The following is a 27,755-nucleotide window of genomic DNA, read 5'->3' on the forward strand; positions in this document are numbered from 1 at the left end:
AAGCACCTATACAATTGGTTTCTTCCTCCTTTTTTTTTTTTTCCTCTTGACGGAATCAAAAGCGGCGGATAATGGCGTCGATTATCAGACCGGGGCCCTCGGCATGAGGGGGGCTGACTCATCTCTGTCAGTGCTTACTCTAGCAGCTTCCATCTCGACTTTCTCCACATTTTTCATCTAGTCCCATGTTTGAGATCATTTTCATATAGTATGGGCTCATCGGTTGGTTCGGTTATATCTTCAAATTTCTATACATCCGCTTCTTCATGTTGACGAAGGAAAACGATACTGCGCTAAGCATTCAAGCTGATCTTCTGATGGAAAACGGCCAAAATTGTCGCTGATCTCCGATTGTGACCCCGGGATGGCCTGATGAAGTCGATAAGCCCAATCCATCACTTACCAGGCATCATCCGCACCCCAGACTTTCTTAACCGGAATGTTACTAGGGTTTAATGCCTGCAATGGAACATCATAGCGCGTTGGTTGAAAAAGACTTCCCAGTCCGATGGGGCCAGAGATATACTTCACAAAGGGCTTCAAGCTATCCTCGCAAATCTCTGCTTATCGTGCAAGCAGAAGCAGAATCTCTCGAGAATTGGTGCGGTGATCCTCGCCTTGTTCATCACAGAGTGGGGCAGGCCTATCGCCATGCGCCTTCGTTCGCTTAGAGGGGTTCTCATCAAGATTACTCACGTCGATGTTTGTGATGATCGCAATTGATAAGTATGTAAAACTCCCAAGTCACTTACGGCTCCGCCTTTGATGTCATGTGACACCTTGGAGGTCCACGGGTGGAAGCTGTCCAAAACCCAGCATGAAAGTATCAAGACCATCGATACCTAGCCCATAATGGAGGTATCAATCTTTGTTTCCAGGGTCACTTGGAGAGGACGTAGTCAAAATATTGAAGACCTGGGTTTTCGGAATCACCTATCTGTTTTCAGCCGCGGGAGTATCTTGCGATGTAGAGAGATGTTGGTGGGTTCTGTGTTGCAGTGCAGCCGGTCTTTCCGTGCTATAGACGTCATATGTGACCTCGGAATGCGTTTATTGGGACAGTCTTAGAGACAAGGGGGGCCTTCTGAATAAACATAAATATGAAGTCCGCATTGTTATTTGAAAAACAGGCTGACAAGGTAGCTAGGTCCAGAGCAAATAAGCACTTGAATTTGTTGGCATAGAACGGGCAGTAGTGCTTATGTTGTACATATATTGCTGTACATTCGATGAAGCTGGGATTCATAATACGCTTTGGAAAGACTGTTGATCTTTAGCCGTTTAGCATCTACATATCTATAATTACAAGTAAAGTTTCCGGCATCTTATTCCCGATGTCATGCCATTCAAAGGATTATAGGTATCTATCTAAAGTTCGTGTTTGGATGCGGACATAATGTATTTCTGGAAACGGGTGAAATTGAGAAATCGCACTATATATACTATTGTAGTATCCCGAGGTCACACTTTTATTCATCTCGCTTAAGAACGCGCCAGTTTCCAAGGTCTTTCTATCACATTTCAAATGTGGAGCTTGTTGGCGGCTTATGGACGAAAATCGATGCTCCAGCGGCCTATAGTAAGGAGTAATAGCTCGAATAGCATTGAACCTGGGAGCTTTTGCTACTGCCCCGATTTCTGGCTTCAACTCATTCCAGGTAAAAAAAAAAAAATATATCGCCAGTCCATTTCCCTCGGGATGGCAAGCTGTCGCAGATTACAACCGACATTCTTGATCATACTGGCCTGTCTTTGAAAAGAAAGCGATTGATCATGTGGAGAAGGGTAAGGATAAGATGGATTAGTACACTCAAAGAAAAATTATTATAGATTTGACCAGCGTCCGTATTCGGATTCCCCGAGCCTCACTAAGCAAGTTCATGTATTAAGCATGTTCATGTATTGGGCATGAGTCGTTCATAACCAGTCGGAATTTCCGCTGGCTCTCGGGTAGGAAAGAACCTGCCAAGAATCGGGTTTCTACTTATGAGGTAGAAATAAGCCCGGCCATTTAGTTCAGAACCAACTGAGCACCACAAAGCCACCAATAGGAGGATTCATTATTTGTTGTACACTAAAAATATAACACATGTCTGTCTTACTGTAAACACTGTAGTGCATCAATTTAGGGCGTCCTGTTGTGGGTAATGCGAATCCTGTTCATGGGGCCGTCATGACAGGGTCCGAAATACGAGGCCGTAAAAGCCCCTGTACGATCTGGAGATACTGGGGTTAAAAAAAACCTATAACCCGAATGTCCGAGCACACAGACCACTTTTTGTTTTGAAATAGAGTCATTTAAGCTCTCTCTTCGGGCATTATAACCGAGCTAATCGATAAGGCCGTCAGCGATCTATCTCCGATGATGGTAGAAAGAATGCGGATACGTGGATAATGGGGTTACAAATGCCGAAGGGCAATGGAGAGCTCGCTAGGTTCGGCCAGACATGATGGATTAATGCGGGCGAGGATGGGTGGGGTGATTGACGTGGCACTGGATCTGATCGATCGACCGGTACCCACTATGTACACTATGCATATGGGATCATAAAAGCCACCTGCTTATGAGCTCGAGCAAGGCTGTATTATGTCGGGCGTTGCTCAAGTTCTTAGGGCACGTCCCTTGTTTGCCGCCTTGGCGTGCAGTTCACAATGACGTGTACACCGGTACTTCCTTGGCCTTCTGATCAGCCAAATGTTCTGATACCGAGTTGTGTAAATACAGTACGTTGATAAGAGCTTCTCTGAAAAGTGCAACAAGCATCACGAAAGCAAGAATATTATTATTGATAGTCAACCAAGTACCAGGAAAAGACAAGCACATGCCAGGAGCTGATTACGCGCAGCAAACAAATATAGCCAGATAGTGAGTCTGGGCACGAACACTTCTCGTTCAGTCCAATCTTCCAGTCTCAAGCACCTCATTACAGCTCCGCCCCCAATTGGCTAGCTCAAAACACTGTCAGTGGACGGCGCAATCGTCCTCAGGGTCACAAGCACCTTTTCAGTCCCCGATTGATCGACATTGCTCCAGCTCAGGGTATATACCCCACTGCTTCCCGAAACTGGCTCAGCGTAGAAGATGGCGTTTTCTACATTAACCATGACATAGTTTCCATAGGTCCACCACACATCAGTGAGCTTCCCAGAGGTACTGTCAGATGACGTGAAGCCAACTTCATTCGTGCCGCTGTTAGCCATGTACAATAGCTTGGTGGTCCAAGCGGCACTGGAATCTGGATGCGCGACCCAAGTATCGACATCTGAGTCAGAAGTCGTCACTAGGATGGTGCGATTGTGTTAGTCTGGATGCGGGTAGCTCTTCGCGACTGTGAAAATTTTGAAGTTGGGAAATTTTGCTTACGGTAGATAAAGGTCTCATCCGACTCAGTCGATTCACTGATCATGGCGACACCTGTAGGAATGCCCGTTTTAGTTCTGAATCAAAAACAAATGGGGTCAAAAATCAAGTATCCCTTACCATCTGAGTAGTAAACTTCAAGGCCGCCGATGTTGGCTCCATAGGCGTAAATTTTGTATTCAATGCCTCGTTGCTCTAATGGGTGAGCTGAGACAAGACCAAATGCCGCAAAGGCTAAAGGTAGTATGGAAGAAAACCACCGCATTGTTCGGGACCAGAGATGTTGGAGTTGGGAGTGAATTCAAATGGAAAAAGTCAATGAAGATGTTCAAGCGGAAAGGCTGTTGTCTGTGTATAGGGAAATCTGTATGTCTATAAGCTGGACAGCGGTGCTGAGCTGAGGTTATATCCTGGGAATAACTTCCAAGGTTTTCGTAAACATTGTACCTCGCAGGAGATGTACGTACGCTTTCCCCTGCCCAGGCAGCTGCCCTGGACGGATTCGCGTATAGATACGAAAGTTAATTCAAATTTTCAAACTCCGGAAAGTCCAAATGACCCGCGCTTCAATTCCCCTCGTTGAACGTTCTGCATGAGACATTTGGTATTCCGAATTCACGGTCCATCTCTTACCAGTCGGAGCAGGGTTAGAGAGGCAAAAATGTCGTAGAATGCCGGCGCCACTCAAGCTATGGCTCATCCAAGAGCCGCTAAAGCATCAGCTTGGATTGCATGTTGTCGCGTGGCGCTGCTACTGACCTTGTATCTGTCGGAAAATATCCGAAGAAGAGTGAAAACTCACACATGTTTAACTGCAGCTGAAGCAATGTGTTTCCTCTTTTGGACAAAAGCAGGTTTTACTCCAGGCCGAGGTGAGACATGCAGATATTGCAGTCATGCCAAGATGCCCCACGATGCTTTGGTGGAGGTAGGGCTAGCGGTGAGATATGGGGTCTGTACGGCTCTTCGGGTTTGTATATGCTAGGACCCTGCGACGGAAGCGAATCGACCAATCCTTCAATCGCGATTGCTCCAAGATCGGTTAAAACCGACTCTGGGGCGTCCAGACCCCCACTAAGGCATGCATTTGTCGCTTTGGCTGGCTTGTATCCTTCGGGTCCATCTGACATGAATACGGGGTTTATGCGGGCCTAATGATAGAAGAGGCGGACTTCGGGGGTGCGAGACACCTCGAATTTCCGTAAAGCTTGTTGTAGGATGTATATATAGTCCAAGAGACGGACTTGGAGTTATATGCCCCATTCTCACTCGCTATTTCTGTCTGAAGTCCTATCTTTATGGGAGAGAGACCCTCAGATCAAGTCTTGTTGTAATCTGAGTGAATAATCTACCATGAAGTTTCAATCGTTACTTTGCTTGGCCTATGCCTTAGGCGCGGCTGCGCTTCACATCCCTTTAGTCGAGCGTCAGCCTTCGAGCAAGTCCAAAGGATGCTCTGGAAACACCGCCAAGACCAGATCAAAATGGTGCGACTACGACATCCATACCGACTATGATTCCGTTGTGCCCTACACTGGCGTCACGCGGGAATATACGTTCAACATTGACGATGTCACTGTTGCTCCAGATGGATTCTCTCGTCCTGCTATGGCTATCAATGGCCAGATTCCCGGCCCTACTGTCTATGCAGACTGGGGTGATGAGGTTGTTATCCATGTAAACAACCATATGACCACTTCCGAGAATGGGACTAGTATCCATTGGCATGGCATGCGTCAGTTGAACACGAATCAGAACGATGGTGTTGTCTCAATCACTCAGTGTCCTACGGCACCCGGATCATCCATGACCTACAGATGGCGTGCCACCCAGTACGGTTCTTCATGGTACCATTCCCACATTGGGCTACAGGCATGGGAGGGTGTTCATGGTGGAATCGTCATTAACGGGCCGGCTAGTGCCAACTATGATCACGACACAGGCACAATGATACTTTCTGATTGGTGTCATCAGACCGCAGATGAGCTTTACCACTCAGCTCAAGTAGTAGGCCCACCAACTCTTGATAATGGCTTAATCAACGGAACAAATGTATATGGTGACCTTGGTTCTCGCTATAAAATGCAAGTCAACAAGGGCGAGTCATACCGGCTCAGAATTGTGAATGCTGCAATTGACACTCACTTTAAATTCATGATCGATAACCATACGTTGACCGTCATTTCCATGGATCTTGTGCCCATCAAGCCTTATACCACAAACTTTATCAACCTTGGAATGGGTTAGTCGGAACCGCTCACTTGGAAATTGACCAAGCTAATTTCTTCAACAGGTCAACGCTACGACGTGATCGTAACAGCCAACCAGGCGAAGATTGCCAGCGACTTCTGGATCCGAGCAATTCCTCAGACCTCATGCTCCGAGAACGACAACGTCGACAATATCAAAGGCATTTTTCACTACAACAAGAAAGCTGGAACCCCAAAAACCAGCGCCTATAGCTTCGTCGACGGCTGTGTCGACGAAGACATGAGCAATCTCGTCCCAATCGTCCAAAAGTCCGTTTCACCCGCAAATTGGGAGGGCTTGGAAGACGTGGTTGTTGCTTTTAACTCGGACAACCTCTTTCGTTGGTACCTCAACAGCACCACGATGGAGATTGAGTGGAATAATCCCACCCTGCTACAGGTCCACAACCGCGTAACCCACTTCTCAAACTCGAGCGGTGTTATTGAGGTGCCGAATGCGGGTGAATGGGTTTACCTAATGATCAACACTACTATGCCAATTGCACACCCTATTCATCTCCACGGACATGACTTCTTCATTCTTGCACAGGGAACCAATCCTTGGGATGGAACTACACTTACAAGTAATCCACCGCGACGTGACACGGCTATGTTGGAGAGTTCTGGGTATCTGCTCCTTGCTTTTGAGACTGATAACCCCGGCGCTTGGCTTATGCATTGCCATATTGGTTGGCATACATCGGAGGGATTTGCATTGCAGTTTGTTGAGCAGTATGACAAAATTCCTAATCTCATTGATTACTCGTCGCTCCAGCAAAACTGTCAAGCTTGGAACAAATATGACAAAGCTTTTGGTGTTGAGCAGGAGGACTCTGGAATTTAATTTTAATGTGTGAATACCTTCAGAGCATCTGAGCACTTGCATGATTGGGCATCTTGTTTTCTTATCTTTTTTGAAGCTAATGACATGACGACTTGGTGGACATATTAATTAATGTTATGCATGACCTTGTTACTTTTCGCGCAAAATTAATTGACAATATCTTACTTTACATCCAGAAATTGTATACACTCTTCGCGATTCTTCAAGAGATCCATTAAAGCCACATCACGGCATATTATTGCGACACTTTCCTGAGACTATATGAAGCCTAGAAGCGTAATGGCAGTTTAAATGACATGCTGCCCGGTTTCCTTCGCAATTCAAAGCAATTGCTGGGCGTGAGGAGTCAACCTAGAACGCTATTGGCCTGGAGTAAAGGTTCAATTTAAGCGTTATCTTGCATAGTAACTTAATTTGATTTAACCGAGGCTATGTCAGGAATCTACGCGCGAAAGCGGGAAATTAGAATCATTCAGGAAATCAGAATATGGAATTTGATCCTTAATCTCCTGTCTTGATTGAATGCTGATAACAGGACCGTCAAAATATACCTGCTTGAGCAATATAGCATTTCCCTCGTCGATGCCCGTCTCATCATGGAATTATGGGCTTTGTCAGTTTCCAATGATCAAAAAAGTATCAAGCTGATGCATTGCCTACCCTTTTCAACAATGATATTATTTCTACTGCATCCTGCTTCTTATTTCGGGCTGTGTCTTATCATGTAGATTTACCAATTTACATACTAGATTTCCTCCCAAAGTTCCCATTGAGCCAACTTACTATCTAAGCACTTAGTGCCTGGCTAGTGAGCATCAGCGACTGCTCATGTGTTTCATGATTGCTTTAGATTTGGTGTGTTTCGTCCTATACGCCTAGGCGACTGGTTCTATCCTCATCGCACATGCTCCTGATCCCATGATTAATCGCCTAGGAAATGATTGGCCCGTAGTTTTTTGAACAAGGTACATAAAATTTGGGTCCGTAATATTGTTGACGGTAAGGCTTCCGGTTCGGGTAGAGATCGGCTCCAGGAGCACAGCCTGAGTTAGTCCGGGTGCCGCCCTGAGCGCTCCCTGAGTACGCCCTGAGCTATCCGGAGCACTCCCTGAGCACGCCCTGAGCGACCCTGAGCGACCCTGAGCACTCCCTGAGCAGACCCTGAGCACGCCCTGAGCGATCCTGAGCGACCCTGAGCACACACCCGGAGCGAACCTGAGTACTCCCTGAGCACACCCTGAGCACACCTTGAGTGTCTATCCCGAGCCAGCCCTTTCGGTCTGTCATCCTGCTTCTAGATCCTTGCCTGCTCCGATGCTAACCGGGCTACACTTGGTATTCCTGGGAGCTCGGTAAGATGACGTATATTCGTGTCGCTACAGTGTTCTACCCGTTCTGCGTTCCCGTCGCCTCGATCCACCTTGTCGCAACTTGGAACACATACTGGCCACTACATTCAGTCCTTTTCGCTTCTCGCCAATGGATGAAAGGCTAGCTTTCTTTCTTACAACTCTGTCGGCCAACATTAATAGGCCAAGATAATACAATATGTTTTCATGCCGTCGTGCTTGATCAGTGACGTTTGATCCTGGGAGCAACCAGCCACGCCAGGATCGCGATCCTCACGCATTGCCATGCCGTATTGCGAAGGGCGACGACGTCAGCTATTCGACAAGAAAGCTCCCGGGAACTCACTCCACGGCCGGTCCTCCACGAGCGCACACGACACAGCGATTGGCCGAAGCAAAGAACGGACAAGATGCAAGATCGGTAAAAATATTCATTGCCGCATTTCCCTTGTTTATGGACTCAGAATTCATGCCGATGCTACGTCAACTGTGATCTCAGGCCCGACGGGATCGTCAAATAACTGAAGGAAGGGTGGCATTTAAAGACTCAACTGTCGCCCATTTGCAGCTTTCGCGAAGCATCAGTCAACCTTATTAGGAACCTTCTACTTCTAATCTCCATTGTCTTTCTTTTCATACAATCGAATTTCAACATGGTCACGCTGAACCACCAAAATTTTTGGCAGCCAGCGCCTTCGATTTCGGCAGTGTCCCCTTCCACAAACACAGAGAAAAGAACTGCTGAGGCACTGACCCGGCTGGCAACTCTGGATGAGAGATGCGAAGCAGAAAGCTACACTTTGGATACTCATGTACCAGAAGGTAAGTGCGGGACAGGACGCCTCGGTATGGCGAAGCCAAAATCGTTATCTTTCAATCTTTTTATATTAATGTGATTTCTCTCAGTTTCCGAGTCCCGCGATCCTTCTCGGGCAGTTTCCCCTGAATTGTATCTCAATGACACACCAGCTACTGGAACATATCCTGAATACCCGGAAGAAGTAGCTCTTTATCCTTCCTCTCGGGGTAGTGATACTCCCTCCGTTACCGGTTTAGAGGGCCCTGGGACGACAAGGATTTTCGATGTCTTTGAAGATGAGAGTGATAGGCCAAGTGAACACCTTCACCGAAACTCTTCCTCGAATAGAAGCAAGCAAACTCCGGAAGATCCGTGCGTTCCCACATTCAGAAGACGCCACTATCAAACGCCCAGAGTCGCGAACGCGAATAAGTCACTTGCAGGACGAGTGAGTCACTTGTCAGCTGAAGACTCTTCAAATTATACCCCCGAGGCCCTCTCAGCCGGCAACCTTCTCCTGCTAAGAAAAACGATCACCTACCTCAAGCGCGCTTCAAATGTGACGAGTGCTGAGGCTAGGTTTTCGAACGACTTTCCGAACATGAATGAAATTGCTAAAGAGAATCTCGCAGTGCTTCAAGTTGCAACAAAGACTCTACAGCATGCATACGGCATCATCGCTACAAGTACCACAGCAATTGATGTTCCAGTGCGAGAGGAGGTGACTGTGCAACCGAGGTCGACTGTAACGCGCCACAAATGGACCATGAACGACGAACGCCGATTATTGAAGTTGAGAGATGCTCAAAAGTTATCGTGGCGGCAAATTCATAAATCGTTTCCTGAAAGAACTATGGGTGCAGTCAAAACCCGATACTTTTTGAAGTCTGCTAGGCAGTCTGATTCTTCTTCCAGCAAGGAAAATCACTCCGTTCACAGCCAGCAGAGGAATCGTACACCAACTATGCGAAGAAGTCCGAGGCTAAATCGAGCCAGTAATGCCTCGATTGCAGTAAGTAACACGGGACGTGGTCGAAAATCTCATTCACATGATGTGCGGTGCTCCAAAAAATCGACTGTATCAAACCAGGAAGCTATTGATCCACGACTTCGGTCATACGGCAATTTATAGCTCAATTCTTTCGAGATCATATGGCGGAAAACCGAGTGTATCTCTTTGTGCTCTATCCCTGGCTCAAGTAGTGTACACAGATGATGAAACATCAATCTTGTTGCGTCCAAATGGACTCGATCCTGTTCAACTAGAATAACATATGTGGTTTTTGCTACCCCTTCCATTACTCGGAGGTACTCCTATAGTAGCCCCGCAAGCCTCCAGAAATTCTATAAAAGAAAAGGCAAATAGAATGACTTTGGAGACTGAGTGCGACGTTGGTCTGATTGCTTCAAGGCTCATATTTGCTCGATATTTAATCATAGACTCCGCCTTCCAACGATACGAAGCAGTCATGTTCCTCAATCTCAGAAATATGCAGATCTGGGAATCTACTTCGCCTTCCCAGGATCCCGAAAGCTCCTGGGGATAGATTCTCTGATCCTCAAAGCTAACCGCACGGCCCCAGGAACTGCTATTTCTAGAAATCTCGGTCCACCCCGACCAGACAACAATGACCGATTGTAGAATAGATCAAAATTGATTGGTTTGATGAATACCATACCCTCACAGTCGACGTCAAGACCCTAAAGAGAACCCAACAGACTATCTTGTATGGCCTGGCTCTTGTACATGCAAAGTTTAAATGTCGAGGTACGGAGTTGAAATATTTTCTTGGTATTTTCATGTAATGATGCGTGATTGATAAATACAGTGTGGCTGTGCCAGAGACTCTGTGGCTATGTAGCCCGTATTTGACGGCTCCTTACGTTTCGATACAAATGAAAACAGACTGGTACGTCATATCAATACATTGAGTCGGTTACGTTTTACTTAACGAGTGGGTAAGCTCGTTCGGGTATTTTATTTACTTTACTTTTAGTCTCTTAATCTCGTGATTATGTGAAGCCCACAAGTGTGCTTTTTGGCCTCTTTTCATCTGTTCATAGACATCAGGGCACCGTTCAGCTTTAGTCTGAAGGTGTCGGTTGCCCACCAGCAAACGATGATTTCAGCCAATTGGTCTATTCTTTTCGGTCTAGTCTTAAATATACACGTCAAAGAACGTTGAGGCGAGGCATTTCGAAGAACGAAAGCGCATGTGAAAACCACGTTCAACGCTCACCAATTTCGAAACGTCAAACCGAACTGCATCGCCTTATATTATAGTAGGGAAAGAATGTCAAGAGACGCTCTAATGTGACCCTCAATAAATCGGTGTCATTGATTGAGAATATATTTGACTTATCTCAGCCCCGCGCACTACGATAATGAGAGCCTCTACAGGATTCAAAGAAATGACGCCAACCTCCAGACCAGATCACCCCCTAGGAAATAGCACTGGAAGAAGAGGCAACCAGAAAGCACAGAAGAGAAGAGAAACACTTCTGAAAAAGGCTTTTGAATATTGTACAGAATGCAACGCCGATATACAAATTGTTATCCGAATGAGAAAGACGGGTCAAATTTTTGTCCTGACATCTGACTCTAATCATTGGCCCCTCTCAGAAGAGCAGCTGGTAGGTGGATGTTTGTTTCCTGTCTCAAGAACATCAGACAGGCTGACAAATTAAGGAGTCAAACCACCCATTGCCGATTCGAAAGACTATCAACGATATGTCGGCCAAATGTGCTAAGGAAAAAGTTGATGAAGTCAAGAAATTGAAGGAAAATAACGGATGATAACAGCTTGAGATGCAGAAAAAGTTGCCGCGCATGTTGCCATTATGGTGTTAGGGTATTATGAAAAGAAAGACGAACATCCTCTGCATAATGTACTGTATCTCGGAGGCCTGAATAAGACTTATGACCTTGTGAATTTCCGCTGTACTCTAGATAAGAAAGCATCTTTTATCGTGTTACGGTATTCGGGCAAGTAAATTCGGCGAAGAGACAGTGTAGAATTGATATGTATGATACTCATGGTCTCTGATAACGATTTCTTTCCAAAGCCAGGTTTCGGTGAATTTCGAACGCCCCAGACTGCTTTGAGTATATTGAACATAATAAAATTAGCAGAACGAGAACAAGTGCAAAGAGTATGATTAATAGCATAGAGCCTAAAGGTGCTTAGTTACATTAGTCCAACGATAAGCTTTCTATCCACCGGCGAACTTGATTCAGGTCTTTGTCGTGCTTGGAAATTCTTGTATTACCGCAGGCCATGCTGTTGTGCTCAATAATTGATTGCAAACAGGTGTCAGTAGATCGGGGCTGACTAGGTTCTTGTGATCAAATGGCCCAGAATGCCCAATATTTGAATAACGCAGACAAAAATGAGTATCAAGGGCGGGTCAAGTTTGTGTTTGATCTTCAAAGACGTTGAGTCACGGTGGCCATTTTTGATGAATTAGCAACATTTCTCAATTCGTTGCATCAACGCAACGCTAATATTCTTGAAGGATTCTTGTGGGCGCTACCACAGGATTTCAGCTCCGCCTAGTCAACGTAAGTCGTAGAAACTGTTCCATGTCAATATTTAAATATGCCGTGCCTTTATGTCCATTTGGAAGTCTACCTTCTATATTCTATTATCCTTTCCTAATATATTTCTTTGGCTTTGTTCGGAAGCTCCCTCTCATATACCAAAGTTCACGAGATTTCAGGGGTTACAATAATGGAATTTTTATTTGATCAATCCTCTGGTCAGGAGTCATCCATCCACGAGGACAACCAGTTGCTGCCATGGGAGTCCGACGATACATATTCCAATCCGTCTGAAACAGCTTCAGAGACGATCCAGTCGGAGACAAGTGAAGACCGCGACTTTGTCATATCCGATACCGATCAACTGTCATATGCTTCCCCTAGTTCCTCCAATCTATCCAATGCGTCTCTCAAGGAAGTGAGTTGGTCAATACCTTTCCTCTTGGACCTTTGACTGAGCGATATATAGAAGGGACTGAAAAAACCAATTAAGACTATCACTCGACGATCAGTGGACCGGAATGGGCGTCGCGTTGTTCAATATCTTGTCTTATGGTACTCCTGGGAAACCAACGATCCTTTCCAATATGAAGGCTTGGAGAATTCGTGAATGTTGTCAGGGATATAGATGAGGCATACACGCTAAGCCAAAAACGTGGACCCACATGGTGCATCTGGGTTCCCCTGAACGCGAGGAAGCTAACTCTCTTTTGCTTCCTCGCGCTACGTCTTGTATCTAGAGTCGACTATACCTTTTGTGAATATTGATCCTTCATTGAAAAGACACGCTCCTCATCAACAGATACGTGATACCCTCACAAATGTCGACTTTGAGCTCGTTCATAGCATTATGCCTGGTCCTGTCATTTGCTATCCCTTCTGCGGAAATTCAATTCAGATATTTTTCCGTCTATAAGATAGCATCCGACTGTCTTTTCATCTCCCTAAACTGCAAGCTGAACTGCAAGCCATCGTCTGTATGCTGAATCCTACTTCCCTTCTTCAATGGTCTATGAACTGAACAAGAGTACAGACTGGCGCTGTTGAATCAAAGCTAGGTATACAGAAGCGCACCTTCATCATAAAATTATCGATATTGTTTTATGATGATTGTGTTTTTTAACTTGAAAGGTACTGTTTTATGGGAAATTATCGTCGTCATATACATGCACTGCGATGATTCATTACTGTGCAGCACGCGGAGAAGTTTATCCTCGGTTTTAATAGTGTCTCGCCACAAATTGGTGCCACTACAACAAGAGGAAAGGCAATAGACTACTTCTTTCTGCGGTCCTTTTGTTGCTATGTCCCTATAGATGATAGTGTTATGGTCAAAGGCTTGAGATACTGTACCAGATATTATCGGTTAAAGTAATTATATCTAGTGTGACTCTAATCGTAGGCTATCTACCTCATCAAGTAGACAAATTACTCATGACCGTTGTTGTAGGAATTGGAAATCGATAATCTTAGATATATTAGCAAACATTATACTTTGGAATTACTGCATACAGTACTTACCTGTCAGGCGCTCGATTTCATTCATAGCTATGGCATAGCGACCATAGGCAATTCTTGCTTTCATATCCTGTTCCTGTGGGCTAAACACGTCTTTCCTGACATCTCGACGGAATGCTTTCACTGCAGCGACAACACCGTCGCCACGTGGATCGCGACGCGATTTGAAGTGCATTATCATATGGTGGTAGGTATCCCTGAGTCTTTCCGGGAGAGATCTTCTCGACTTAGAGTCCCAAAAACTCTTAGCGCTCTTCCAATCTACCACTCATTAGCTCGGCAATTCTGAAATTCTTAGTTAGTGTATCAGTGTACCTACCGTGTCTATAACCAGGTGGTAGATGTGTACCATTTTGGTCGCTCACGCTTATTTCTCAATATGAGCTTTGTTTCTTTATTTCTTTTTGTCTCTGGATCAGCGTTCTAATCTTTAGTGAGATTAATTAGGTAGGAAGGATAGAATAGCTTTGGTAACCGAGAAGGCTGAATTAGAGGCGGCGCCGTTTGAGTGAGCTCTTATTTATATTATGTCTGCCAAGGGATTGCCATCTGCTCCGGCGAGCTCCGAAAAATGTTAAGGTCTTGGAATTGCATGTTGTTCTTGCTATGTAACGGTAACTGCTCTCACCACTCTGCTGCCTGAGTTCCACCGAGTCTCGAAGGCTGGCTAATAGGGTGGTGATGCTAATAGCGGCGAAAGTATTTAATCCTTTAGATTTTTTAAGTGGAACCGCGGAGAGAACTTAACTTCTCCACCAGTTATACTGCGCTAGAGTTTATTCACTACGTTGAGCTTTTATAATGGTGATAGAAATACCCTGGTAGCCGCTACTTCTTGATTTAATACCACAAAACCGCACGTATGGTATCGCGACATACGTTATCCCGAAATTCTATAAAAGTTATTGATTATCTTGCTCCTTGGTAGACTTCCTATGTGATGCTATTTAGGTGTCCTTTATTCCTCTTTGCAAAATGAAAATTTAGCCACCTACACTAGCCTAAAAGCTCACGTAAGTACTTTAAAGAGCTCTGGAGTAAAAACCGATAAATTTGAACGATATTACCTTGCGTATTCTAGGCATGCTTGGATCCCCTTTTGAATATGACTAGAATAAAATCGCTTTCCTTCTGTGGCAAAAGTGTAAGCTTAAAGAAAATTCAATTAAAGGTTTGGTGGAATCTTAGAGGGCGTATGTATTCACTATCTAGTAGATCTTACTCGAAGCTAAATGTTAATAGGATAATAGTTATTGTTTCATAGCGTGGTATGCTTCCTCATGGAAGTCATAAAACTAATACTGGAGTCTCGATGGTAGAGCACTGATATGGTGAAATGGCCTTAATACTTCCTATTCTATCTTGTGACTCTTAATAAACTAGCTGCTGTCTCACGTACTATTTAAAAGTATTATTAGAAAATGTAACCTAATTTCTCCGAAAGCTTAAAAGAATATTTATCATTAGCCGTTGTTATAATAATATTAGGATATAGTCAACACCCCCTACGAAAGAGCGTGGAAACGATACTATACTTAGGCTCTTATTGTTCCTAATCAATGCATGAATAAAGATAATATTAAACGACTTAGTCTGTACTGAAAGAGAGTAAATCGATAAGAATTGCAGTAACACGCTATATAAGGAGGGTTGGCTTTGGATATAGTAAATGAGTTTTAACGGACCGCTCCATAAGACTAGCGATTTACTAGTAGCCGTTCATCATCCCATCGCAAAGGATGCTAAACCCTTAATAAAGTAAAGTCATCCTTTTAATATATGTACGAATATTGGGGTTTGGAATATTATACTCACCCTTTACCACCTTTTAATGCTACTATAATAGAAGTTCTATTTGGATAGATCGTAGATAGGCAAAAATAATCCTATACTCGATTATTGAACATTAGCTATGGAAATGCTATAACCATCGTTTATCGCGAGGCCTTTATTAAGGAAAAGCGGCTATAGACTTAGACGACCCGTACTGACCCACTTTTCGTCGGTCGACCAGGTCACTAATATTGTGAAAGAGCGTGTTAAGAAGTGACGCTTCGGTATTCGTACTGTTGATGGGAATGAATTGTGTGTTGCTAGATATAGGCTGGCTAGTAAACCATTATATGTATATATGTGAACCTAGTCCTGATGAGCATCTTAGTGACTGGATATGTAATAGAACGGTTGTGGTGAATAAGAACTAATTATCACTGAAGTAATACCTACTATAGCATTCTAGTATCCATAACCTTTATGAATCTATTGGTGTATCTAAGGCAGAAACTCTAAGTTCATATCGATTATTCTAGTGATCTTGCTGGTGATCTTGCTGGTGATCTTGCTGGTGATCTTGTGTGAGACCGAAGGCCTGTTTAATGAGCTACTACGCCTCTATAGAGTGGCCTCCTTGGTCTAATTTGAATTTGGCCATAGATACGGTGCTGTAATAATTGGCAGCGAGTAAAAGCCTGGTTGTCTATAGTGTAGTTTAGAAATCCCTCTTCACCACCCTCTTCGCCTCTCGTAACCCTCTATAGCCTTTGAATCCTATTAGTAAGTTGATTATGAGACTACCCCTGATATTTGAATCGTGTCCTATATATGCGCCCTTAGAGATGATGTTGGTTACCGCTTCTAATGTTGAAGTAGTTATTGAGATTTGGGTTTATCGTCTGGTGGGTCTAATTGGAGATCTACTGAGACCCACATGAATTTGTCGATTTATCGACTTCACTAACCTCTGGAAAGAGCGGTTGCGGTGAATAAGCTACTGCAATCCACTAATGTACCTAGAAATAGCGCTCTAATATACCTTATAATTTTTGGGGATTTAATGTTGACCTTTATGGTGAAAGCTTCTAGGCCGCGAACTGTATGCTACGTCACTTTTTCCTTGAAGTAACGGGGCAAAATAATTAACCGCCGATCACTAGAAGCAATAAAAAGTCTAATGTTGGCAATGTGGGCTGCTGCCTAGGCGTTAAGAATGAGCGTTCGCTGCGATGCCAGAAACGAGATGACCAGCACTGTAGGACCTAAGATGCCCGACTGAGTTCGTTGAAGGTAATCATCGATATTCTTAAGCAACTGGCTTTTTCCGTCTAGTGGCCTCCTTTAAACGCAAGTTTGAAAGAAATGTTAAGGTTAAACGATTTTAATCCTAGGTATTAGAGGGTCTTCACTGAGCTCTCGATCCGTAACTATCTAGTTTAGTCGGTATTTTAACTCTTCCCCTTTTTAATATATCTACGTGCCTGAATACCTAGTTTGGTGAAATCTGGTGAAGATAGTGAAGTTATGCTTCGTAGTTGTTATTTGTAGTAACGTAATGTGAGCTGGTGTTGAGGGAGAGTCTATAGGTTATTGGGTAAAGCATATTTTATCGTTATTTGCTGTATTTCACTAGTAAGGAATCTTTATTAGTTCGATTTTATTATTCAAAATTGGGTATTTGATTTCGCTATAGAAGGTCTCTAAGATTTATACTCTCGAGTCACCGCCCTCTCTGAAAATGCATTAGTTTCTTGGTACCAGAATTTGGGTTAATGCCCGGTAAGAGTAGAATAGTCACCTTTTACGAAATTTTCTAGCGTGACTTATACGAAGGGTTTGATAGAGTAAAGGAATCTCTGAACTTATTCTAGCCTGGTTGGGATAATGATAGAAAGCGTGATGTCGTCCTATGTATGTCTACTATGATAGCCCAACCCCCTAATCAATCATAATATTCTAGGTCGTAGGTGGATAGGCTTATATGTGCACGCTGCTGTGGCCGCCGATCGCCCTTTTACTACCGCTAGTATTTGGAGAATCCGGCCGAATTTCTAGTAATTGGTATCTGCTTACGACGTCGAACTCTCTGCGCTGCGAGTAAAGATAGATCACGCACTTCTTGTAATACTTTGCTAGTAATTCACGAATTAGCGGCTGATATAATAGTAGATAGAGGGTGCGTTTACTGTTAAGTTCTGGCTTTGCGAGGTCATCTGTCGACTTATAATGGGATTTATAGGCTACTACCGCCCTACGAAAGTATAGGTCTATGGGATAGGATGGAGTGAAGAGGGAGGCTTTATAAGGCATGAGGGCTATTTTGGTGTTTTGGTGGCTGGACGTTAGGTCTGACTTTTATATATTACTAATGGCCTGGGAGGCACTGCTGCTTATTAATTAAATAACTCCCTTTATAGTCCTTTTGTTTGTCCAGTCATACCACTGTATCCTGTAACGGAATTTTTGAAACTGCCGCTATTGACTCCTTGGAGATTTAGGAAGGATCGTAAGAGTGAAAAAGCAAGCCCTATGGGAGTTGGTTAAATCTTGATCTTATGATATGGGCCTCTTGGGCAACATCTGATCATCCTATGTGTAATATGGTCTAAGGTCTAAGTTAAATAGTTTTAGACTTTTATAAGAATGAGCCTGAACTGTCTTTCTCACGGTTTCCTATATAAGTGGGCCTACGCAAACTTTTCGTGCGGTTAGAATTCAGTAATAGTGCCATAGGTTTTGAAACTGCAAAATCAAGATGGAAATTAAGGATGAATATAACACACCTGCGACGGCTATTTCCCTATGCTGGTTACCTAAGTATTACGTGACCTCCTCCTTAAAATTGACGGCTCTATTATAGTACTAGAGGCGCTTGCCTCGCTTGTTAGGGGGAAGTGGTATATGGCCTGCTTTAGCACGAGAGGTATAGATCCTAAATAGTAGAATCTATCACACAGTCAACACGGTCCTTATAGCTAATTTGCATATACTTACGTCGAACCCTTGAAAGTTATGGTTAAGGAGCTGCTATCTCTATATCTCGAACCATGGCGGATCTTCTGAACTTTTAAGTTAGCTAATTACCCCTATAATGATTTTAGTTTTACGAGGCACTATACCCACTAAATATCTCGTCACGTTGCCATAATATATTAAGTCTCCGCACTATAACCTCTCGCTTGTGACTGGCCTCTACTAATATCTTGATATAAGTAAGAGCGCGGAAAATCCTAATGTCCTCTAAAATAAAGACAATAGTCCTAAAACGCGAGAGATTAAGGGGTCGTCTATACGGCCCGAGTAACTTGACCGACTAGGAATTTTATGAGCCCTTGGTAATGTGGTAGAGATCGCATATAATGCCCCGTTATGGTCGTGCTATCATACGCACTTTTAGGTCACTAGATGATTCGTCAAATTCACATATAACCACGTAAAATAGGGGTAACTGTATAAAAGCCCGAAAGCCGGCGCTTAGCATCTATAGTTGCATATACTGACTAGGTCGAATAGTCTAATTAATAGGTAGCGTAATATTAAGCTAAAGATTTCTATTCCATAATGAAATGACTACCTAAGACTGTTTCTGGGCAAATACGGTTCTTGTGCAGACTACCACACTATAGATTAACTAGAGGCTAGTGGCTCCCAGAAGTACCTAGCGGTACAATAAGTGCCGCTGCATAAGGTAGTACGCAATACTAGCGATAGCAATGATAAGTAGGACATAATAATACTTTAAGGCGAATTACCTATAACGTCGCCGCATTACCACGTAGGTCACTAGCATAACTAGGATAAGTGCGCTTTCACCCTAGAAAGATCAGCGGCGATATCTAGATTAGGGGAATGCATTACTCTATTTATGCGTTTACGTACTATTATCGGGATAATATAGATTAGAATTATGAGGGTCGAAGTTCTAGAAATAGACACTATAAGCGACCCATAAAAGAGCGAGTGGAGAACGTAAATGCGTCTAATCCACCGATAAAACCACGCCATTGTCTATCGATCAAGGTGGAGCAAATTAGCTAGGAAGCCAAAGTTGATTCTAAGGCATAAGGGGATGACGTGGATAACGGCCAGAGATCCGGCTCTTCTCTATACTATCATCTAGGATTCTACTTCATACGTTAAAATAACCATGTTCGCTATGAATAGGATGGCTATAATAGAGGTCTAGTGAAAGTCCGCTATATTGAGATATCGAAGTACTCTAGGCAGGTGGATATATAAAAAAGATCTCTAAGCCTTTGGTAAGGTTAAGCTAATGGAATACAAGGAGATTGAGTATCGTCTCTTCTAGGCCTAGAGCTAGGCATATCTTCCAAACGTATAGAGCAACTAGATTACAACCAAAAAAGTAGTAATAAGGCCATATAGCTTAGGTATGGAAAGTCTAGAGAGTTGCTATGAAAGCCTTAATAGATTTTGCAACATGGTATCTAGCAACGGCGGGTGAGCCGAAATATTGTACTAAATGACATGAAGTGCTACCTAGTAATCTATTTAAGGTCCTTATATCGGTTAGATGATTGAATTTTTGGAAAGACTGGTGCGGTAGATGAATATTTTTGAGGGTTTAAAGTGCATATTCCGCTCCGAATGTTTGAGACCGGGTTATTTCCTCATTAAAGTGATGGATGTATCGAGTCATAGTCGTAACTTTTTAATGTTAAGTAGCCGAGACTCTATAACGGTCATCCTCTTGTGGCTAGACCTAGTGTTAGTTGTTAGTCATTCTCAACAATGATTTCTAAGCATAAGCGAGCTACGAGCCAATCAAATCACAATCATAAGGACATAACTCGGGGGTTTAAGCCAGAATTTCGAAAGTCGTCGATTTAAGGACATTTTTTAAAGCCTCTTTGAAGATAGAAGTTAGCAGGCACACGATTATAAGCTAACGGCCTGATTCCCAAACTCTAACTAATTTTATCTAATAGTAATACGTTCCTGAGTACTATTAAGGCTTATCCTAGGTTAGGGAAATTTCACTACCAGCCCTCACAATTTTGGGAACTTTTGGACACCTTGCTTACTCGCACACCCATTACTAGGGCCTATGACTATATAAAAGATGACTCTTCGTATAAGTCTCCCATTATAAGAAGAACGTTAGACCAATTTTAGAACTCTCCTAGCGACCAAATGCTTGCTCCTGAATCTATGTTGCTTTGTGTTACGGTTAGAGCAAGAGTAAAGGTCCCTTCTACTATAAGTGCGAATTTCTTTTAGTCTTTCTCGGGCACTTATGATGATATACTATATAAAAAATACTCAAGATAAAGTGCGACTCATAGATGCAAGTCGTTGATTTGCCCTAAACCGGGTGTCTTTTTATTCTTAAAGGTCGTTCTATTGCCATAAAACAGCACGATAACCACCGCTAATCACTTTCTAGTCATTACTAGCGTTTCAGCTCTACCTAAGATGTTCGCTATTCCAATCTTGTATTTTAATGCTATATCACAAACAGTATAATTACAGACTTAAAAGATTTTTTTTTTTGGTCGAATACCGAATACCACCGGTAATTCCGTGCATGTGTTATTAGCCTACTAGAAACCATGTCTGTCTGCTGTGGTATGCACTGTGCCCTGCTCTTATATATAAAGGCGGGCCTAAGTATTTTGTTACTTGCTGAAGTCCTTGAAACTGCCTCGTTAAGATCAAAATGGTTATCCTGCTGGATGACATCGACCTGAAGCGGTCGGGTGAGATTTTGGAGCGGTAGATGGTGTTTAAACTTTTATTCTGAATGCTTCCGAAAAGCTGAAGGAAATATCTCTAGGCGCGGAACCAAAGAGATATAGGCACCTTTTATATGATAAGAATAGAGGCTGTCATTAGAGCAAAATAGTTTAGCTGGTTGTTTATATAGCTATATCATATAGCCTTATTGACTGGTACGAACTTTATATTGTAGTCGGTCCCTAGGAATTGGTGGCTTTAAGCCCTTTAATATAAGGCTAATTAGTATAGTATCTTCCTTTAACTATGTATGGTATGTGTACATATTACATTCATCATTAAAAACCTTGCTGTTACTCCTGGAATGCTACAGTATACGGTCTATATTCGTAGTTTTCCAACTACGCACTGTTGAGGTCGAGCTGGAGTAAAGCAGGTCTTTGCTTACGACTTTCGGTCAACACCGCTGTAATGCTTCAAAGTATTCCTTAACTGCCTTCTCCTATTATTTAGAAATGATGTTTAATATCTAGGTATAAGTGATAGACATGATCCCAATCTAATATACCAAAAGTTTTATGGCCCTCCGAAGAAGCCCCTAATACCTAGATAGATTGACCATACTAGGCATGCTATTTATATAGATAGCCATTCTATTTCCTAACCAGGCAATATGAAGCATGACTTAGTAATCTAATACTTAGGTTTGAGTTGAAGTATTAGCTGCCACTAATTAGACAAATTTTATCCTTACCGAGCCTATGCCGCATTCGCAACCTCTGACTACCACTTTATAAGGGATAAAATCTTAGACGGCCTACTTCGTTTCGCATTTCTAATCGAGCTCGTTAATCACCTGCTATATGAAATCGTATTGGCTAGGATAGCTAGGGGTGCTATATGATTCCCACATACGTCGAAAAATCCTAAGTAGGCGTGCGCCCTAGGAAGCAAGCTTTAGGTCTTCTTTTTCTAACCGCTGTAGGGTTTCAATAACTGGTCCGAAATAGCTTCGTAGCCCGAGGCACGATGCCTGTCTCGTCTCGAGTAATCTAGAAGATTAAGTCAGAAAGTAAATTTATGATTACCGGTTTATTCTACTAGTAAGTATTCCCGTAGTGGCATTCCACTCTCAGCCGGACATGGCGTAGCTAGCGGCGTGTTAGACGTCCTGCTGGGCACTTATGTCTATGCTGGTAACTCCACCATATTAGACTTATCCATGACTATAGAGAGCTTAGATCTATCGGAAAAATGGCTGCCTTTTATAGTTGAAGTTGATAGACAAGGTGGTAGAATGTAGCATATTGCGTAAGTTTCGCTTATTTTAAGTCAACGCCCGTTGAGTAGGAGTGTCTGAAATTTTAAGTTGCCGCACTGTAAGGGTACCGAAAAACTTTGAAAAGCCTAGAAAAGAGAGGCCACGTGTCTTCCATTTTTTTGCGGGTTAATGCGCGCTATCGAACCAGACGTCGAAGCGTTAATTATTCGTTGCGCGCTAAATACTTTAAATCCTCCTACTTCTAGTAGGTGAGTCCCTATCCTAAAGTAGACGCTCTAGATTTTGCGTAGCCTGATGGTTGTTGAGAAAATAACAATCTTATAGATCACATGACCGCACTTAGATTATGGCATTTAGTCTAGAATCACGTCGGAAAGAATAGACTTGATCACGACTCAAGTAGATTTATATATGATGACTTTCCTTGCATTCTACGCTAGCTATGCTTTGTCGCTATAAATAAGCTTCTAAATGATAGACGTGGTAAGCGCACTTAGTGTGGCTGGATGGTATGATAAGCCTTTTAGCCTATAAATAGATATATAGTGCATGAACACGCGAGTGGTTTTGAAGTGATATATTGTGCATAAGGTCCATTAACTAACGTAACCCGATCATGGTTGTTTACCGTAATATTCACCGACCTTACTGTCTTGTTTCATGAAAGGGCGCATATTAAGAGTTCCCTAGGCTCGACCCCGGAAAGCGGAATAGGTTAAGTACTGTCATAATTTCATGAATCGGTTGGTTCTATACGAAACACGGTAAGATTCACTGATTTCGATTTGGCAGGGCAACTTACTTGAATAACATCATCTGCATCATCCGCCGAAAAATCAATCCACTCATTAACTGCTTTTTGGTCTTGTAATAAACCATCTATCCATCTGTCCACGATGTCCAAATGCCAGTAGCCTTTTGGGAGCCTCAAATGTGTATTCCCCTTGACTATGGAGTAGATTTTCCGTTCAATGGCGCGATGGGTACGGCGGAAGCCGCGACGAAAAAGCAAACAGTGTATCGCTCTGGAACAGATTTGCCGGGAAGAAAAATAGGCCGCGATTATCACCTCCTCGTTTGACCATCGGGGCTCCTTTGGCATTTTGCAATCAAAGATTCTTCGTTGGGAAATGGCTCTGGAGCTCATAAATTGTAATATACGGCGTACCCTTGGCATCAATTTCTCTAGTGGCTACCCAGTTTTACGATGAGTGCAGAGGATACATTTCTCTGAAGTATGACTGATATAGCATTGTGAGATAGATCCTGGTTTAAATGATTCCAAGGTCAATCAAGGCCACATACTATGTAAAATCAAAGGACCAATTGAACATCCAGCAACTCCACTCTTCCCATGTATAAGTCCATGTTGAATCCAAACATGCGGCATTAGTCTTAGATGAATAAAACTTGGCACTGAAAATCAGTATGTGATTGATGCCCTTGCTGTGAGCTTCCACTTACGCGTGCCCAACGCACGGATGAGGCTAACTTAATTACTGACTTATTGACTTCCAACGACATGATATACCGGCGCTTGTCTCACTGCAGCACGGTCAGCGGTCTACGGGGAACAAAGGCATCTCATAATGGCCTGATAAGGGCGACTACGCAGGCGATCGAAGATATTTACCCAGAATGGAGACACGTGTGCCCCGCATGCAGCACCCATAAAGTTTGTCCGGTGATGAGCACAAAGTCAACGAGAACACAAACTCCCCATTGGCTCGGAAGAACAGACAGCGTCGAGTGTTGCTGCGATAAATTATGGAGAACCAGCAGGATGATCAACAGGGTCATACAAGATGGGCCGGTAATTTACATCTGTTTATTTGCAGGATCCTCCGCTAACCCTTTGATTTATCCGAAGATTTCCGACCCGACCATGATGAGTTCACTGGCTCGGCGGTTCGTGGAAGGTCAGGATCCACCACCCATCTCTCACGCCCTCTCGATAGTCACTCGGGAGCAACCTCTCAGGCTACTTCTGCGGCTGGCCTCAGAGTTGTCTCAAAGGGTTTCGCAGAAGTGGATGCCAGTCCGGGGAGAAGGCCTGCCAAAGATTTAGGTGGCGTGGAAAAGCGAAAATGCAACTCGGACCCCATCTCCCAAGGCTCTGATGATCTTCAAGCGGCAACACAAGAGATACTTCCAAAAAATCTTCAAGCACGTCGACTATCAGTACCGGACTGATCCATGACACGGTCCAATATCTACAGACGGTCACAGATCTCACTAGATCAAATATATTTTCTACGGGGGGTGGGACAGCATTGCAATTGGGGACACAGCTGCTACAGCATAGATACGAAGAGATTGCGGCAGCGGCCAGCGCAGAAGACCCCGATGATGTGATACATGGTACTTCCGCGCAGCTGCAGCATGACACAAAGCATGGAAAATGCGCAGCGGAAGAGGATGACCGTCTATACGATTGAAGTGCTCATCATATCTCTTATTGTGGGCTTTTGATTACAATGACTGAAGGAGAAAGTGTGGTCTCATGTATCTAAGCAACTCTCTTGTGACCCAAGCTGTGGTCACCAAGAAATAACTGAAAAGACTATTGTTCCTTACTGTACCTTTGACAAAGTCATAGCTTCACACGATGTGGGCAAAGGATGTCTCAAGCGGTAGAGTAGCTAATAAGATATAGGTGTAGGCAAGAAAAGTCATGGTGCGAGGTGGGGATAAATGATGACCGCTCGATAGGTTTCGGCGATATAAAGGGAAAAGAATCGATGGAAATCCAACAAGGGTTTTAAAAAATGTGAGAACAGCACATATTAAGCGACCTAGCGATGCTCTGAGGTCTCTCTGGTGATCGAGAGCCGTCGACACAGGTCGCATCTACCCAGCTGTCTGTCACATATACCGTTCAACATGATCTGGACGAGGTGAGAACCGATTCCCAGATCTCAACAGATCCAATACCGAGCATTCGGAGCGGACTTTGAAGGCATGCTCGTCAATACGCAGGTTGATTTGTCGACCAAGCTTTGTATGGGTTGGAACACCAGCCCACGCACGGATGATATGGAGGACCGAATCGCTCTGTGGCGGTGAGCGAAGATGATAGAGCAGCGTGAATTCCAGTTTCAACTTGATGCTGTAAATCACGGCTCTAGAACTGACTTGAATGAAATGCAGCTTATACTCCGTAAGGAGAAGCAATACCATCCAATCATGAAAGGAATTGAGATTGGCTGTGTGGACGCTTGAGATACAGAGCAAACGATAGCAGAAAGGGCATGCACAAGAGTGCCCGACGATGCGACGTGCATGCTCCAGAAATATAGATGCTCCAGAAATATAGTGCGCGGTGGTCTTTGATAACGTCGAACGTGATGAACACCGTTTCCAAAGCACTGTATGCGCCGATTTAGAACATGGGCACGGTTACGACGGTTGAGAAGCTTTCCTTGAGGGCTGCTCCTACCCCTGACGGTAGATGAGCCATGAATGTATCCATGGTTGGGTCTGTCTTCGCGGAAGCAGAAAATGATGAAAGCTGTAGAATGAAGCGGCGATGCCCCTTGGTTCATAAGCCAATTGTGAAGCCAGTGGGAAAATGCATTCTTATAGCGTCCTAGCTGAGTAGCCAGCAGACTATCGAGAAGATGGCCCCGGGTCGAGATAACGATTTCAGAATTCGGCTTAAGAGCCCCAGGAGCAAACAAGGCCCCGGGGCCAGTGGTTGCATTCCCAAATTCGGTTCAGGCATTCGCGGGATCACTGGTTGAGGTCGGCCACCGGATCCAATCCAAGCGCTGGAGCGAGCACGGATGAGTGGGATACGGCCTGGGAGAATGCCAAGCACGGGAGAGAGCTCTTTAGGCTCGGGGTGAGGCCAGGGAAGGCGATACTCGACACGCACATTGGCACACACAGAGCGATCAGCTCCGCCATCACACAGACGCGCACGTGCAAGATTGGCCTACGTGCATACCTCCACGCCATCAACAAGGCCGACTCCGACCAATGCGAACGCGGCCACGGGCCGCTAACCGTACGGCACGTCCTGCTTGAGTGCCGGGACTGGGCAGACGAACGGCATCAAATGTGGGCAGGCAGGGCTCCATGCATCGACATCAAACGCATGCTGTGTAGCCCGTAAATGGCAGTACAAGCAGCAAAGATGGTCTTGAGGACTGGACTGCTGGGACAATTTCGAGCAGTGCCATCCACGGTACTAAAATAGACATAGCGAAGACGTGTGATTTTTGGTATATAGAAGAAGAGGAGGGCCAGGAAAGGCCTGACAAGTACACAGACACAGAATAACCATTAGATTATGAGTGATGGGCGAGCAGCCGTAGCGGATGAAGGAAGCGGTTCTGGGAGGGACGGCTTCTTGTCGGAAAGCAAGGGCGGCGACACCTGTACTTATAGATGGACGCTGCATAGCTGCCTTAGGGCGGCTGGGACAGCCTATGAATCAATCAATCAATCAATCAAGCAATCACTGGTTGAGGTCCCAGGATCTGTCGTCTCGTAACCCGCTCGGTCCAGAAGCCTGCACGCGAAACCAAAGTACCTGATCCAAGGATACCGCAAATGGATCCCCGAAAGTACAAATTTAATCCTGGGATCTTGAATAAGAATTCTAGGAGCACTTCAGCTCCCGGACCGGTCAAAATGATCCTAAAACCGGCCTTGCGGTCAATGGGATAGGTCTTCATGGGTCTGGGACAACTTGTTGAGTGTGAGCGCCACATGGCTGCAGTAGTGACATTTATGAGCGTTCGCCCTCATCTCTAAGCGTACGCCTTGTATGAAAATTAGTTGTAGCGTGAGCGGTGGGCTATGCAGAGATTGAGCGCCGGGTGCAGGGGATCACTCAAAAATCCACTGTGGGTAACGGTGAGGGAGTATAAGTTACCGCAGCAAGCACCATTTTGCTCGATCTTTTCAGTACGTGGCAAGTGGACTTTGTGAGCGTCGTTGTTGGCTCGGAGCGAGGAAGGGGGTAGCATGTTGTTCGGGCAGGTCGAGCGCAGTGGGCCATGGAGGCAACACAGTCAATTTGGTCGGAGAACCTGAGAGATTTTAGTATCCCCGAACCAACAAGGATGCGGTGCGATACCGTGCTCGTATGTGTTACAAGTGTCGCGCGTAGAGGCTTGGAGGTACCCGCACGTCCAAGATTGAGAAGTTGATGTCGCATCGGCTACGCCATGTTGCTTACCTTCAAGCTTGGAAGAGCCTCATGAGGTATGCAGTTTTTCCATTCGTCTTATGCCCCCATACAAGCCTCACATACGTCTTTCTGGATTACACCTGTTTCAATTTTGCTCCATTCGTTTTGCTATTTGTTTCCAAGTTTGTCCCATGAGTTTGTT

At 44.2% G+C, this 27,755-nt stretch overlaps 6 protein-coding genes across 6 annotated transcripts; 4 read left to right on the top strand and 2 right to left on the bottom strand.

Moving 5' to 3' along the window:
• Positions 1 to 2,946: 2,946 nt before the first annotated feature.
• Positions 2,947 to 3,626, bottom strand: N7503_006448 (uncharacterized protein; the record flags this gene model as incomplete). Its single annotated transcript, XM_057065995.1, has 3 exons — positions 2,947 to 3,281; positions 3,365 to 3,415; positions 3,482 to 3,626. The coding sequence occupies 3 exons, from the start codon at positions 3,624 to 3,626 to the stop codon at positions 2,947 to 2,949; spliced, it is 531 nt and encodes a 176-aa protein (XP_056921464.1).
• Positions 3,627 to 4,714: 1,088 nt separating this feature from the next.
• N7503_006449 (uncharacterized protein) lies at positions 4,715 to 6,454 on the top strand (the record flags this gene model as incomplete). The annotated part of the gene is made up of 2 exons (XM_057065996.1): positions 4,715 to 5,603; positions 5,655 to 6,454. The coding sequence occupies 2 exons, from the start codon at positions 4,715 to 4,717 to the stop codon at positions 6,452 to 6,454; spliced, it is 1,689 nt and encodes a 562-aa protein (XP_056921465.1).
• Positions 6,455 to 8,456: 2,002 nt separating this feature from the next.
• On the top strand, positions 8,457 to 9,734 carry N7503_006450 (uncharacterized protein; the record flags this gene model as incomplete). Its single annotated transcript, XM_057065997.1, has 2 exons — positions 8,457 to 8,625; positions 8,710 to 9,734. The coding sequence occupies 2 exons, from the start codon at positions 8,457 to 8,459 to the stop codon at positions 9,732 to 9,734; spliced, it is 1,194 nt and encodes a 397-aa protein (XP_056921466.1).
• A 2,599-nt stretch (positions 9,735 to 12,333) lies between these two features.
• N7503_006451 (uncharacterized protein) lies at positions 12,334 to 12,753 on the top strand (the record flags this gene model as incomplete). The annotated part of the gene is made up of 2 exons (XM_057065998.1): positions 12,334 to 12,561; positions 12,613 to 12,753. The coding sequence occupies 2 exons, from the start codon at positions 12,334 to 12,336 to the stop codon at positions 12,751 to 12,753; spliced, it is 369 nt and encodes a 122-aa protein (XP_056921467.1).
• An 805-nt stretch (positions 12,754 to 13,558) lies between these two features.
• N7503_006452 (uncharacterized protein) lies at positions 13,559 to 13,836 on the bottom strand (the record flags this gene model as incomplete). Its single annotated transcript, XM_057065999.1, has 2 exons — positions 13,559 to 13,611; positions 13,665 to 13,836. The coding sequence occupies 2 exons, from the start codon at positions 13,834 to 13,836 to the stop codon at positions 13,559 to 13,561; spliced, it is 225 nt and encodes a 74-aa protein (XP_056921468.1).
• A 10,344-nt stretch (positions 13,837 to 24,180) lies between these two features.
• On the top strand, positions 24,181 to 24,606 carry N7503_006453 (uncharacterized protein; the record flags this gene model as incomplete). Its single annotated transcript, XM_057066000.1, has 2 exons — positions 24,181 to 24,226; positions 24,284 to 24,606. The coding sequence occupies 2 exons, from the start codon at positions 24,181 to 24,183 to the stop codon at positions 24,604 to 24,606; spliced, it is 369 nt and encodes a 122-aa protein (XP_056921469.1).
• Between the last annotated feature and the right edge of the window lie 3,149 nt (positions 24,607 to 27,755).

This window comes from Penicillium pulvis, assembly GCF_028828015.1.
Source record: "Penicillium pulvis strain IBT 33274 chromosome Unknown contig_3_segment0_segment0, whole genome shotgun sequence".
Taxonomy (NCBI): Eukaryota; Fungi; Ascomycota; class Eurotiomycetes; order Eurotiales; family Aspergillaceae; genus Penicillium; species Penicillium pulvis.